The sequence below is a fragment of the Malus sylvestris genome, chromosome 7 (assembly GCF_916048215.2).
Source record: "Malus sylvestris chromosome 7, drMalSylv7.2, whole genome shotgun sequence".
Lineage (NCBI taxonomy): Eukaryota > Viridiplantae > Streptophyta > Magnoliopsida > Rosales > Rosaceae > Malus > Malus sylvestris.
In genome coordinates this window covers 27,219,889-27,233,527 of record NC_062266.1, presented here as the reverse complement: position 1 = coordinate 27,233,527, position 13,639 = coordinate 27,219,889, and the positions used below count along the sequence as shown (strand labels likewise).

Sequence of the window (13,639 nt, the reverse complement as noted above, 5' to 3'; positions counted from 1 at the left end):
AGCTCTAGTGGGTTGAAACAAGGGTAAAGATGCATGAGATGCAGATGTGGTATGAGAAACAACGACATTTGACTTGTGACCAGTGGTGCAATAGATGGTGGTGTGACAAAAACAGAAGAACACTGTGAAGGTTTGACAAGTAAGTGTTTGTAGGGAAAAATGTTTTCATCAAAAACAACATGTCTAAAGACATAAAACCTCACTGAGAGTGGATGAAAACAAATATACCCTTTGTATTGACCTGCATAACCAAGAAATATACATTGAACTGTTTTGGGTTGAAGTTTGTTGGTATTGTAAGGCTTAAGAAAGGGATAACAACTACACCCGAAAACTTTTAAATGTGTCAAAGTATGAGGTTAATCAAAAAGACAAGTATAAGGAGACTTCATAGGCAACGTGGAACAAGGCATTCTGTTAATCAAATAAACAGAAATGGCACATGCATGAAACCAGAACTGATGAGGTAATTATGCAGTACTTAATAAGGTCAATGCAGTTTCAACAATGTGCATGTGCTTTCTTTCAGCAAGGCCATTCTGTTCAGGTGTGTGAGGACAAGACTTTTGATGAATAATGCATTTATCTAACAAAAATTGTTGAAAATTAGTACTACAATACTCACCACCACCATCACTTTGAAAGATTTTAATAGATGTAGAAAACTGGTTGGATAGAAAAGCATGAAAATGCACAAATACTTGAAACACCTCACTTTTATTTCTTAAAGGAAATATCCAGGTTAACCTGGTACATTCATCAATGAAAAGTACATAAAACTTGTATCCCTCAACAAATATAGTAGGTGATGGTCCCCACACATCACTATGCAAAACCTCAAAGGGTTTAACTGACTTATTGGAAGGAAAAGACAAAGGTAGCTTAGTACATTTGCCTTCTAAACAGGAAATACACACATGCTTAGAGTGATCAACAGAAAATGAGATTTGTGACTGATTCAACATTGTTGAAACCACAGCATTGGACGGATGCCCCAATCTGTTATGCCACAAACTTGTGTTGATTTGATGACCAAGAAAGCAATTTTGATTTTGTGTGAGAGAGTGAGATGTATTAAATGCTTTAGGAAGTATATGCTGAGGTATATGAAATGGAATCGGGTACAAGCCATCCCTACACAGTCCCTGCAGCAGTATTGTCCCTGTGATCCTGTCCTGAATCCAAAAACAGAATTCATCACAGATAAATCTACAATTGTTGTCTTTGCACAACTTATACACAGAGAGCAAGTGTTGTGAGATTTGAGGAACATGCAATATGTCTTTTAACTGAAAAGCATACTTAGGAACATGTAAGAATGAATTGCCAGTATGGGATATTGGCAAACCTGAACCACTTGTAGTGGTTATAGTATCAGCACCAATGAATGGAGTAGCCGTGGTGAGATTGTTGAAATCAGAGGTTATATGAGAGGTAGCACCAGTGTCAGCCACCCAAAATTGTTCATGCGGTGCAGAAGGTTGACAGTTGGCATGCATAGCAGTTAAGGAGGAAGGTGGTGATCAGCCTTTATATGAGAAGTTAGCCATGTGATAGCACTGCAATGCAGAATGGCCAAATTTCCAGCAAATTTGACATTGAAGAGATGAAGATGGCCCAGTTGGGGAAGAATGCCTCTGGAAGCAATCAGAAGCAACGTGACCTCTTTTATTACATATCTGACAGGTTGGTACACCATTGCCATGTTCAAAACAAGTGAAGATGTGAGGTCGAGCAGGTCCAAGAATCCCGGGGCTGTTATTTCCAGAGAATCAAAAATTGGAACTGTAATTGTTTCTGCCCCGAGCGCGTCCTCTATTATTATGGAAGCCCCTGAAACCTCCATAATGATAATGAGGACCATTAGTACTGTAAGAGCCCGAAGAAGCCCCTTGATTAGAAGAACTTCCATGATATGGACCTGAATGAGGTGGAGAGAATCCTTTGTTGTGGGAAGAACCTTCTTCAAGCATAAGACTTTTGCCCTTTGACTCATTACCCTTAGCAAGCATAGCAGTGGTAAAGGAACCAGAAAACTGATTATTCTCAATTGTAGCTTTTTCAGCAAGTAGCTGAGCTCGGAAATCTTTAAGGGATATCACATTTTCACGCCCTCGAATTACAGTCCTGAAAGTATTATATTCAGAAGGTAAACCTTTTAAAGAAAGAATGACTATGTCATCATCTTCAAATGAAACCCCAGCTGCAGACAAATGATCACGAACATCCTTAATTAGTTGAAAGTACTTGGAAATAGACTCGGAGCCTTTTTGAATGTTTTGTAACTCAAGCTTCATCTAAAAGATACTGGCTTTTGTGACGGTAGAAAATCTATCTCTCAGGTTGATCCAGATTTCATGAGCACTAGTACAGCCAATGATACAAGACATAGCAGTAGGAGAAATAGTAGCAATTATAAGTTGCATCAAAGCACGATCATGTAATTTCCATATCTGATAGTTCTCAGTTTCAACACCTTCTTTATCGGGTTCATCCACAAACCGAGAAGGACATAATTTGTCGCCATCCACAAATCCAAGAATACCATGGCTCTCGAGCAACAACCGTAATTGATAATGCCAAACCAAGTAGTTCGTATCATCAAACTTCAGAGTAACAGAAGTAGAAACATTTGGCACGAGATTTGTAATTGGAGACTGGACAAGTTGTAATTGTGCAGCAGTAATCATATTTTCTTGAACTCTTGAAGAAATTAAGGTTGGAGACGTGTTCGTGACGAAATCAACACATAACAACAATGCAAAGGCCAAATTTATGTAGATAGCAGATTAAGAAGGACTATTTCTTCACACACATTTCATCAAACACCATATATGCAAGAAGTCGAAATATCTGCCAGAGGAAGAAGAAGCTCAATAAAAGAAGACCGAGAGAAATTTCATACCACAAACAGAAGCACAGAGAATCGTGGAAGCAGAAGAAGTCAAGAACGAAGAGAATGCCCCATCGCCGGCTCTAATACCATGTAGAAATATCAAGAACACAGCTTCAAGGTTATCAATGGTGATCGAGTATTTAAGAAGATAAAGAGAAAGAGAGAGAAAGGGAAACAAAGTGAGAGAGAATTTCTGATATATTTCTTTTTTTACTAACTAATAATACAAGCATATTATCTCCTTTTATACTAGTTACATTACTTACTCCCTAAGCAACCAATATCTTAACAAACTAACAACTATACTGCCTAATCTATTGACACATGGCAGTATCTTAACCCTTATCATCCTTACAGCTAATACATAGCTTTTTAATAAAGTTAGAAGACCTTAGATTACAAATTCTAAATAAAATGATTTTTGTACACCTTTTGTTTTTATGCCCGTGTTTACTATATTCTTTAATTCTCCGGATATAGTTCAAATGGCATAGATAAACAACATTGTGCATAAATTACTCTCTCAAACTAATATAATTGGAAGGTTGACGAAATTAAGCAGTCCCTCTTAAATCGCAAGTAAACCATGCTTAAATTTCAGTAAATTATATTTTATGAATAAGATGGTAGATGTTTTAAACTATTCTAATCTATGACAATGATTCTAAATTACATGTTGCGTTCGAGGAGGAGAATGCAATTTCCTAACCAACTAGTTATTTGCAATCATAATATCTGGAGCTTCTACAGTGCTAGAGGTTTGGTGTGGTATGTAGGGCCGTTAGATTAAAACAAATGAATGAACCATAAAATAATGCATATGGTACAAGCAAGTTGAACTGATCCGCGAAAATACACGAAACAACACGACCGATGAGAAGTATCTCTAATTACAAATAAATACAAGCATTCGCTAGGCAGAATATTTAAAAAAACCTCACCATCATACACTACTCATCCAAGCTAGGGCCGGTCCTGAGTTTTTGGGTGCTCAGTACAAAAGCTCAAAATCTGCCATTTTTTATTACGAAAACATATGTTTTAAAAAAAAAATTTAACGAAGGCTGGAACCCAGTCGAAGCTGGGGGGGCTAGGCCCTCATGCCCAAATTATATTAGTTTCTAGAATTGGTCCTTTTTCTACAAGTAAGGCTCTCATTTCTGCATTAAGACCATCCCAAATTCTTGGATCACAAATGTTTAAATGGAATGTAGGTTCGGGAGATTCAATATTTTCCTCTACACCAATATGATCATCATTAATATTTAAATCTATATCACCACCATTTTCATGATCTTGAGACTCATCACCAACATTTTCCTCTAAATCACTACCATTTTTATGGTCTTGGGACTCATCACCAACATTTTCTTCTAAATCACCACCATCATAACCACCAATTTCATGATCATGAGACTCCCCAACAACATTTTGCGACTCTTCACCAACATCATTTTCTCTCAAATTTTCAACCGACTCATTCTTTGTAGAGAAAAATTTATTAAGAGATCCTCTTAAACTTTTGGCAATTTCGTTATCCTTTGCTTTTTTTTTTCCTTTTCATATTACCAGAGAGTTGTTTCCTAAAAGACATGGCTTCGATAATTTGTTTGCAAAAATTACCTATCAAAATTATCATTCCAACATATATTATATATTATAAAAACACTAACACATAGTCTAACATATACAAATTGATAAAATTGAACCTAAATATTGAGTTTGAAATGAAATCAAATAATTCAATTAATCAAGAATTCAATTCATCCACAACAACAATTCTATACATCAATTATCATATAATTATATTTCTATGTCACTTGCAAAGTTTTATATTAAATTATGAATTCATAATTCAAATTTTAAAAATTAGTTACCTCAAAACTCAAAAGGGTTGGTGATGAGTGAATGCACTTGCAGTCAAATTCTAATACCCAAATGAATGGTGATGTGCTATCACGTTGAGAATAAGGAGGAGAGGGATCTCCTCCTGCTGTGCTATCTGGCTGCTGCTCACTCATATCACCTTGCAGACTCACCCAGCCCAAGGGCAGCACACGACAATAAGGCACAGGGGAAGTGGGTGGGGAAGGGATTGGGGAACAAAGAGGATGGGGAATTGGGAAAAGGTTGGAAGTTAGTAGGGATTGGGGAACAAAGGGAGGGGGTGCATGGGGGAATCGGGAAAAAGGTTAGAAATTAGGGTTTATGGGACCGAGAGTGGTCCCTGTTATGAGTGTATGACTTTTTTTTTATAATTTTTTTTAATGCATAAAACCTGGGTCCCTTTAATTTGTTGTTAATCTTGGGTCGTCCCCCTATTTGGAAATTGGGCTCTAGTAATTTTTTTTTTATACCTAGTTATTTGGGTTTTATTATTTTGGTGCCCCTTTAAGTTTTGGGCCCTAGACAGTTGCCCTTGTGGCACTGGGCTAGGACCGGCCCTGATCCAAGCTTAGGTTGCAATAATGTGCACAACAACAATGGCACTTTTTTTTTTTTGCAAAATTCTTGACCCTCCTAAGACCTCTCCGGCTCACCGACCTCGAAACTCTACAACCGTTGAACGACCACCGTGAACGGTGTTGCATTGGCCCTAAAAACCGGGCAAGTCGGATGCTAGATGCCACATGCCAATGCATGGAACGTGAAACGAGTACATGCACTCTAGCAAGGTACGAAAAAATTTCACCACCTTCGTATTTGCCTAGGCACACGTGCAATCTCCCACCAACTCTAGGAGAGATTTTTCAGTATGACCAGTACACAAGATGATATACTACGTGTCATTATAAAAATGGTCAGATATGTGTGTTAAAAAGTTAATAACTTAAAAAATAAAATTTCTCACCACTTCTATTAAAACAGGTGTTGTACCACTCGTGTTCCGGTCACAATGAAAAATTTCTCCAACTCTAGGCCCACAATCTTTTGATACTTTTGTTGGACTCAATTGATTTGGGCTTCCATGCTGCTTGCGGCTGGGGCCTCTTGCATAACCCAGACGACGCCGTGTTGGTTCTTCTTGTAGGATTTTCCTGCCACCGGAACATAAACCGACTCCGGCAAGGGGTCAGACTGTATCACGAAATCCATGGTTAAAATTTAGAGCTTGAAGAGGACAATGAATTGGCTAAAATGGCCTTTGAAATTATATAGAATAGGATGTTATAACAAGGGTACCATTGTCTTATTATATGCCTAATTTGGTCACTAAGCACAAAACATTAATGTCAAGCCCAAAGCTCGGAATCCGTTCTTAATTTCATTGATTCCTATGCAGAAAATAATATTAAGGAAGTTCGTCCATCTACGTCACACAATGAGCAATTATAATCCTTTGATTTGAAATTTATATTGACGAGAATCAAATCTATGTGTCAGGTGAGATTTTCACAATTAATTAAACATTAATCAATTAATAAGACACTAGAACTCATTTGGACCTACCTCACAATGCTTCTCCTGATTTAAATCGATTATTTTTGGTCATCAATAAAAGACTATTCTTGTAATATTTCACTCGAACCAAACTTTTAGTTATTTCATATTGGTTGTGACCAACTAAATAGACAAAAAATTTGTAAACATAATATCGTTGATGAACAATAAAAGTGTACAACAATAATTAAGTGGCTTAACGAGATTTGATTTAAATGAATATTTGTAAGTATGATATTTGAACTAGACTATGAACGATTCAAATGATATCAAACTATACATTGAGCTCAATTAACTAGTCAGTATCGTATTAACTCACCAAATTTGTTAAGGTTTATCTTGTTATTGAACTTCATTTTCTCTGTATAAGACACGCTTATCTCTTTTTGGTCAATGATTATTGATTATGAAATCAATTAAACAACATCCAATGGTCCGAATTCAATAATTAAACATCCAATTGAGTAAACAAGTGGCCAAGATACAGTCTCCACACAGGAAATATCTTGACTTATAGGATGGTGTCATCCAATATCCATGACAAAAATGACAGCCTCAGTCTTTCTTTTCTTTTGAAAACATAGAGCACAAAACAATTATATTTCTTCTTGGCCAGCTGTTTGAGTAGTTGTAATAGTATTAGGGGACTTAATCAACCTTAAAACCCAAGTTCGAATAATATAATATATCAAACAATGGATTTAATATATTAAATCAATTAGATAAAAGATTCACATTGGATCGTAACACAAAGATGAATGGCACGAAGACGAATGGTAGTGAATGAATAACATAAGGAGACAAAAATTTAAATATCTTAATGAAACTGATTGACAATTGAAATAAGTGAATAACTTGCTGACAATTGAAACAAATGTTTGTTTATAATATTATTTTTTTTGTATTTAAATAAGGAAACTTTAATAAAAAGCTCCTGGTACTGTTCATTTTAACGAAAAACCACATTCTTACACTAAAAAAGTCAATACCGGTACTATTCACTTTACCCTTTATTTTGTCCTTATCGTTAAAACTCAAAGTTTTCAAGTCATTTTCGTTAATTTTCCTTTTAAATAATAGGATAAACATTTTCACCTTATCTTTTTTTCAAAATATTGGAAAAGAAAGTGTTCGCTTTATCACTGTTGATTACGATGTATAAGATGGTTTCACTTTTAGCACCGCCGAGATTTTTTTGTGTAAACCCTCAAACAGTTTGGCACAGGTGACAAGATGCGAGTTGGAAAACAATATCAATGTAATTAAGAGCGGATCAATAGTCTGTCGCTTTGAATATCTGATACCTATAACTCATTTCGATTAAGGTTGATTCAAAATGCAAGCTATTTGTTTCCCACGAAGATGTTTTGTTTTAAACTCACTAAAATAATCACAATTAAAAATGAAACAATGACCCGTCTCTCTGAATATCTGATAGCTACAAGCCTACAACTTATTTCGATTGAGGATTGGTTCAAAATACAAGCTCTAAGATCAACGGTTTTAAAGTCACTAAATAATCAACGGTTTTAAAGTCACTAAATAATCAGATGGTGATGAGGCCCAACAGGTGTTATCAAATAACTGCTTGGTGCTTGGTGCTTGGTGATAACTTATAAGTTGAATTGAGATACCTTGGTCGGTTGGTCATGAGAACAAGGGAAGCATCGTCCTGTGCACACACGAGTGTGAAACTCTCTTCTCTATTGCAATTTTTCCGTGCATTTAGAATATAAGTCAAATGATGTTAGTAATTTATTTACATAAAAATACGTAAATTTATTATGATATGTGAAATAATATCAAACGACTTGCGTTCCAAATGCGTTTAAATCTTCTGTATCTAAAATTTTATGTAGTTTCTCAGTCTCTTATTTAAAATTGTAATGTTTGTCTACCTACTTAACCAGACCTGACAAAACCATACTTGCTATATCGATGTGGGAGATTCGCAGAGAATGTGCGGATTTTAGTTCTTGTAACTGTTCTTAGGGACCGAGATTAGCCAATGGAGTGGCAGATTTTGTGGTGTCGCATGCTGGAGCGGAGAAGTGCGACTTATTCTGGGTTCAACGACCCCATCTTCATTTGTTCGGGTTTTAAAAAAGAATGGCCTATCCTGCCCTCGAACTTAGCTTTGGTTAGAAGTGACTAAGGTGACATGGGGGGCCTCCATGTCGTAGTTTTCCCCTTACTCTCGTTTATGACTGATGTTGTTTGCCCGTGGTGGCTTTTTGTACTCCTATTTGGCTTCGGCCTTGGTGAATGATATTTTCCAGTTATTAAAAAAAAACAAAAAACAACAAAAAAAAAAAAACAAAACAAAATTAACTCTAAATAAAGAGAAAATCAAAGTGATAAGAAAATCAAAGACAACAAAAAGCAGCTCACCGTACCCTCCCCGTCCCTCTTCCGCTGACCACCGCCACCAACCACGGCCCCCTCCCTTAGGTTTTTATTTATTTTTTTCATTTTTTTCACCGTTTTTGGACGAGATAACGTTGTTTAACTCAAGTTAGCAGTGAACACGTATTACAATTTGAAAAAGATCACAAAAAGACCACATAAAATTTTGAGTGTAGAAGATTTGACGTGGATCCAACTACCCTATCATATCTCTTGTCTCTCTATAATTGCATTGGCGGTGGCTCTAAGAAGCAGCGGTACCTCCTCATCCTTGAAAAGGGAAAGAGATCCTCTCATCAAAATCACTAAATCAAGTTATCTGGACTTTTAAATTTTCATTTAACGATCCACCTGTTTTGATTCTTTTAAAGTTATAATAATTTTTTACTGTTTGATAAAATTTCAAAAGTTCGAATCACTTGATACGGTTGTCTTGGTGGAAGAGATCTAGAAAGAATCTCTTCCCCTTGAAAAGTATATGCATGTGTGTATGATATGTGTGAAATGAAAAGCTAATACGTGTAACGTGTGAATGATGATAATTGATAAGTTTACGAATTTCCCAATTTTCTTGTGTGATAAGGATAATGGGGAATCACACTGACTCAAACACCGTCTATTTCCCCAAACGGTAGTGTTGTTGACCGTCTGGTAGTCGTTTCTGGATGCCAAATGTATTTTGCAACATTTTTTTAACAAGTCCATCTTTTAACCAATAGAGAAGGGGTTGTAATTTGGGATATAAAAATAAATAAATTATAAGAAATAGTCACGACAACAATCTGATTCTAATGGTTCACAAAAGTCGAAGAAACAAAATAATTGAGCACATAACAAATTTAAGTTTTCCCACATTACTAAAACTTACTTGTACTAGTATATGTATCGTCTACATGATCATTTTTTTAAGCGCAATGTTAAATAATTTTGGACTTCTTATTTTGTTGTAGTTATGAGAATCAATACGCTTGTTAATTTTGCATTGAGCTAAACAATTATTAAATACTTACGGATAAATTATGATTTTGGTCCTTAATATTCAATTGCCTTTATTTAACCCTCGTAATTGTTGCATTATAAGAACAAAAATATGTGAAGTGATTTTCACTCATCTTTTTTAATTTCTTACACATATTTGTTTAATCATGGCCGTCGGTTCTATTTGACTCATTTATTCAATCTGATGGCAATAAATAAAAAACGGTGTGTAAAAAGCTAAAAAAAATAATGAGGAAATCATTTCTTGAAACTTTTTTTTTTTACAAACGATATTATCTACACTAAAAGGAAGGGTGGGCTTAGCCTCACAATAAGCTAATAATAATGTGGTTCAAATTCTAATTTGGCAAAAATCGTACATAAAACCTTTTACTTATAAGTGAAGAGAAGTATCACTAGATCGTAATAGTAAGTAGCATTTCCCGAAACACATTAATTATTGGTTGACATGTGAGGGTAAACTTGACTTTTTGAAGTACAAACATCCGTATGGAGTAAACCATAAATGTTAAATCGCCACTAATTTATATTTAATAAGCATAAATAACGCAATTTTCAGGAAAATGAGCAAATTTATATCAAAAGATAAAAAGCATATCTGATGCGGCGCTACCTTAACCGTCAAACTATGATTCAACGGTCAAGATCGGTTTAAACAAAGTAGGGCTTTACCCGGTTGAAGATTATCCGGGTCCCGGGTCAAATGTACAATCGTCCATCACAAAAGGTCCACCTCCAATAGACGCCTGTTTTTTTGACGCATCTCGGACACGTAATTCACCGCTACCGCTAACAAACGCCGTTTGGTTTTACACCGTGATGTAACCGGTGGAGGTCTTTTCTGATTAACTCCGTCTCTTAAAACAGACTCCGTTATCTCCCCACCCCCTTCTCTCTCTCCCCCTTTCCTTCTCTCTCTTTCTCTCTTTTCTCCAAAACTGGGGCTTTGATTGCAGTTCTCTCTGTAGCTGCTGCTTCGAGGCCTTCCTTTATAGGTAACCTAACGAATATCTCTTTGATTTTGTCTTCTTTTTTTTTTTTGGAATTTTTTTTCTAGGGCTAGGGTTTTTTTTGCCTGATTTTATCCATTGGGATATTTTATTCCGGTTGACATTTTTGGTAAATTTTATGATATACTTGGGTTTGCTGTGTTTCTGGGTCGCCTTGCTTGGTTGCTGAGAAAGTGTAAGAAAACAAAATATTACTAAAAATTGGATCTTGGAAAATTATTGATTTGGATATTGGGGATTTTGAGCTCTGATGCAGCTGAAATGTGTGGTTTTGTGAAAGTAATGGAATTTATTGAGCAGGGATAAGAGAAATTTTAGGCTTAAATCATGTTTAATTTTATTTTCCTCTCGGTTTTCTCAGAAACCAAACAAGGGATAAGCTGTTCTGAAGTTATTTCTTGCATATAATGGTATTAATTTTATGAGTAGTAGTCCTGATTGATTTGCACTGTTATGATATGGATTTCAGGTTGTTTTTGTTTTGAGAACAATAATTGTAGTTCAATGTGACATGGATTGATTGATGGGCCTGCAAAAATTTGGAAGATCTGTTTGTGGGGGTGAGTCTTAAGGATTAGTTTAAGTTGTGGAATTCTTGTTGGCTCATTTCTATATGCTGAGATGTTTGTGAGGTAATTCTATTTGAAAAGCGGGTTTAGAGATTGAAACCCGGAAGCAGGAGAGAAGGGAAAGGTTGTGGGAAATCATGGGGGAAGCTCTTCTCACTACCCTGTCCATAGAGAATTCTCATTTGTCTACATTATTGTCTATGGATTCGGGTTCTGTGTCGCATGATGAATTGGAAAGAGAGATGAATCGAACTTTCATACTTTCTCGTCCTCCTGATATCAATCTCCCGCTACTGTCTGAGCCTAGCCCACCTCCCCAAACTTGGAATGATTCATGTGACATCTTAGATGTAGGCCTTGGGTCTCAAGTTTATGAGGCCGAGGCGACAATCACTCTACCCAAAGTTGCAAGGAAATGCAACAAGAGGCTTGATAGCGTTTGGGGTGCATGGTTTTTCTTCAGCTTCTACTTCAAGCCTGTCTTGAATGAGAAGTCCAAGTGTAAGGTCATTCGGGACAGTAATGGGATCTCTGGGTACGACAAGACAGACTTGCAGTTAGATGCTTTCTTGGTTCAGCATGATATGGAGAACATGTATATGTGGGTTTTCAAGGATAGGCCTGAAAATGCATTGGGGAAGATGCAGCTGAGGAGCTTCATGAATGGGCATTCTCGCCAAGGAGAACGCCCATTCCCATTTAGTGTGGACAGGGGTTTTGTTCGGTCTCATCGTATGCAGAGGAAGCACTACAGGGGTCTTTCTAACCCGCAGTGTGTTCATGGTATAGAAGTTGTTCGGTCACCCAACCTCATGTGTCTCGATGACGAAGAGAGGAAGAGGTGGGCAGAGCTTACAGGCCGAGATATAAATTTCTCAATCCCACCTGAAGCAAGTGACTTTGGTACCTGGAGGAACCTTCAGAACACAGATTTGGAGCTTGAAAGGCCTGCCCCTCCAAAGAACAATGGAAATTCACAACCAAGAAAATTGCTTGATGGTACGGGTTTGAATTTGTCAACTCAGCCATCAGAGCATGTCAACAATGAGGGAATGGACATGTCGCCGGTCTGCAACAAGCGGAAGAAGGACCTTTTCTCCCATGGGAATGACAATGACTGTTTACCTAATAACCCACATTTCGACAGAGCTGGCACAGTCCACCCAGTTGAGTCACATTGGTTTAATGAGTTCAGTGGGGTGATGAAGAAAGCATCCGGCCCTGTTACAGCTGCAAAAACAATTTATGAGGATGAGGAAGGGTTTTTGATCATTGTCAGCTTGCCATTTGTAGATCTTCAGAGGGTAAAAGTTACTTGGAGGAATACTCCTTCACGTGGGATTGTAAAGATATCTTGCGTGAGTACAGCTTGTTTGCCATCCATTAAGAGACGTGATAGAACATTTCAGCTAACAGATCCAACACCGGAGCACTGCCCTTGTGGGGAATTTGTGAGGGAAATCGAGCTTCCTACCCGCATTCCAGAAGATGCTAAACTGGAAGCGTACTGCGATGAGACAGGTACAATGCTCGAGATTATGGTGCCCAAACGTCGAGTGGGACCAGAAGAACACGAGGTCCGTGTGTGCCTTCGCCCCTCTCCCTGGAACGAAAGAGAGCATCTGTTGACCTGATGCAGGCATTCAGATGACAGATGCAAGAAACATTTTTTACTGTTTCATTGTTTATTTTAACTTGATTCCACCGAGGAAATCTATTGAATGAAATCTGATTTTTTTTTTTCTTCACCCCTTTAGGTAATTAAACCCCCACCCTAAGAAAAAAAAGGGCAAAAATATAGCAGCCTTCCCCTTTTCCTTTTTCTTTTCATACAATTTATCAGATTGATATGTTGATTTATAGATGGTATGGTATAACTGCTCTGTATCTTATGCTTTATTTGGCCATATGCCTTTTGCTTGTTCTAGCTTTGCACTAAAAATCTCAGTGCATAGCGGTTTCGGGAGTTCGACATTATTATGAAGTTTGCATTCCCATGTTATGCTTTGGATTGAAGGTTCTTTGTATAAAGGAAATAACTTATGTAGCCTAATTTCTTCTCCATGAAACTTTATTGTTTTCGCTCGGATTTTCGATTAGGTTTTACGAGCAGGTTGGATTTGATTTCGAAGATAATACACCAGGGAACTCCATCATTGTTGCTTCTTCATAGCTGCTCTGAAAACAGACTCAGCAGCAAATTAGGAAACATGAACATCAAACTCGAAAATCCGGAAAATTCATCAAACTTACCGATCTAATCCAACAAATGCATCTTCTGCAGCTTGCTAATTCGTGTGCGTGCTCCACCAACCTCA

General features: G+C 37.0%; 1 protein-coding gene and 1 long non-coding RNA gene across 2 annotated transcripts; one reads left to right on the top strand and one right to left on the bottom strand.

Annotated features, from left to right (window-relative positions):
• Positions 1-701: 701 nt before the first annotated feature.
• LOC126629875 (uncharacterized) lies at positions 702-3,072 on the bottom strand. The gene is made up of 2 exons (XR_007625881.1): positions 1,349-3,072; positions 702-1,175 (listed from the first exon to the last, which is right to left on the bottom strand). It is a non-coding gene; the product is annotated as an uncharacterized LOC126629875 (long non-coding RNA).
• A 7,531-nt stretch (positions 3,073-10,603) lies between these two features.
• LOC126629531 (uncharacterized) lies at positions 10,604-13,323 on the top strand. The gene is made up of 2 exons (XM_050299605.1): positions 10,604-10,737; positions 11,222-13,323. Exon 2 carries the CDS (start codon positions 11,459-11,461, stop codon positions 12,953-12,955), a length of 1,497 nt encoding a protein of 498 aa, XP_050155562.1. The 5' UTR covers positions 10,604-10,737; positions 11,222-11,458; the 3' UTR covers positions 12,956-13,323.
• The last annotated feature ends 316 nt before the right edge of the window (positions 13,324-13,639 follow it).

Bases quoted from the DNA above. Each gene is read 5' to 3' on its own strand.
- LOC126629531 (XM_050299605.1), top strand. From the start codon at position 11,459: ATGGGGGAAGCTCTTCTCACTACCCTGTCCATAGAGAATTCTCATTTG.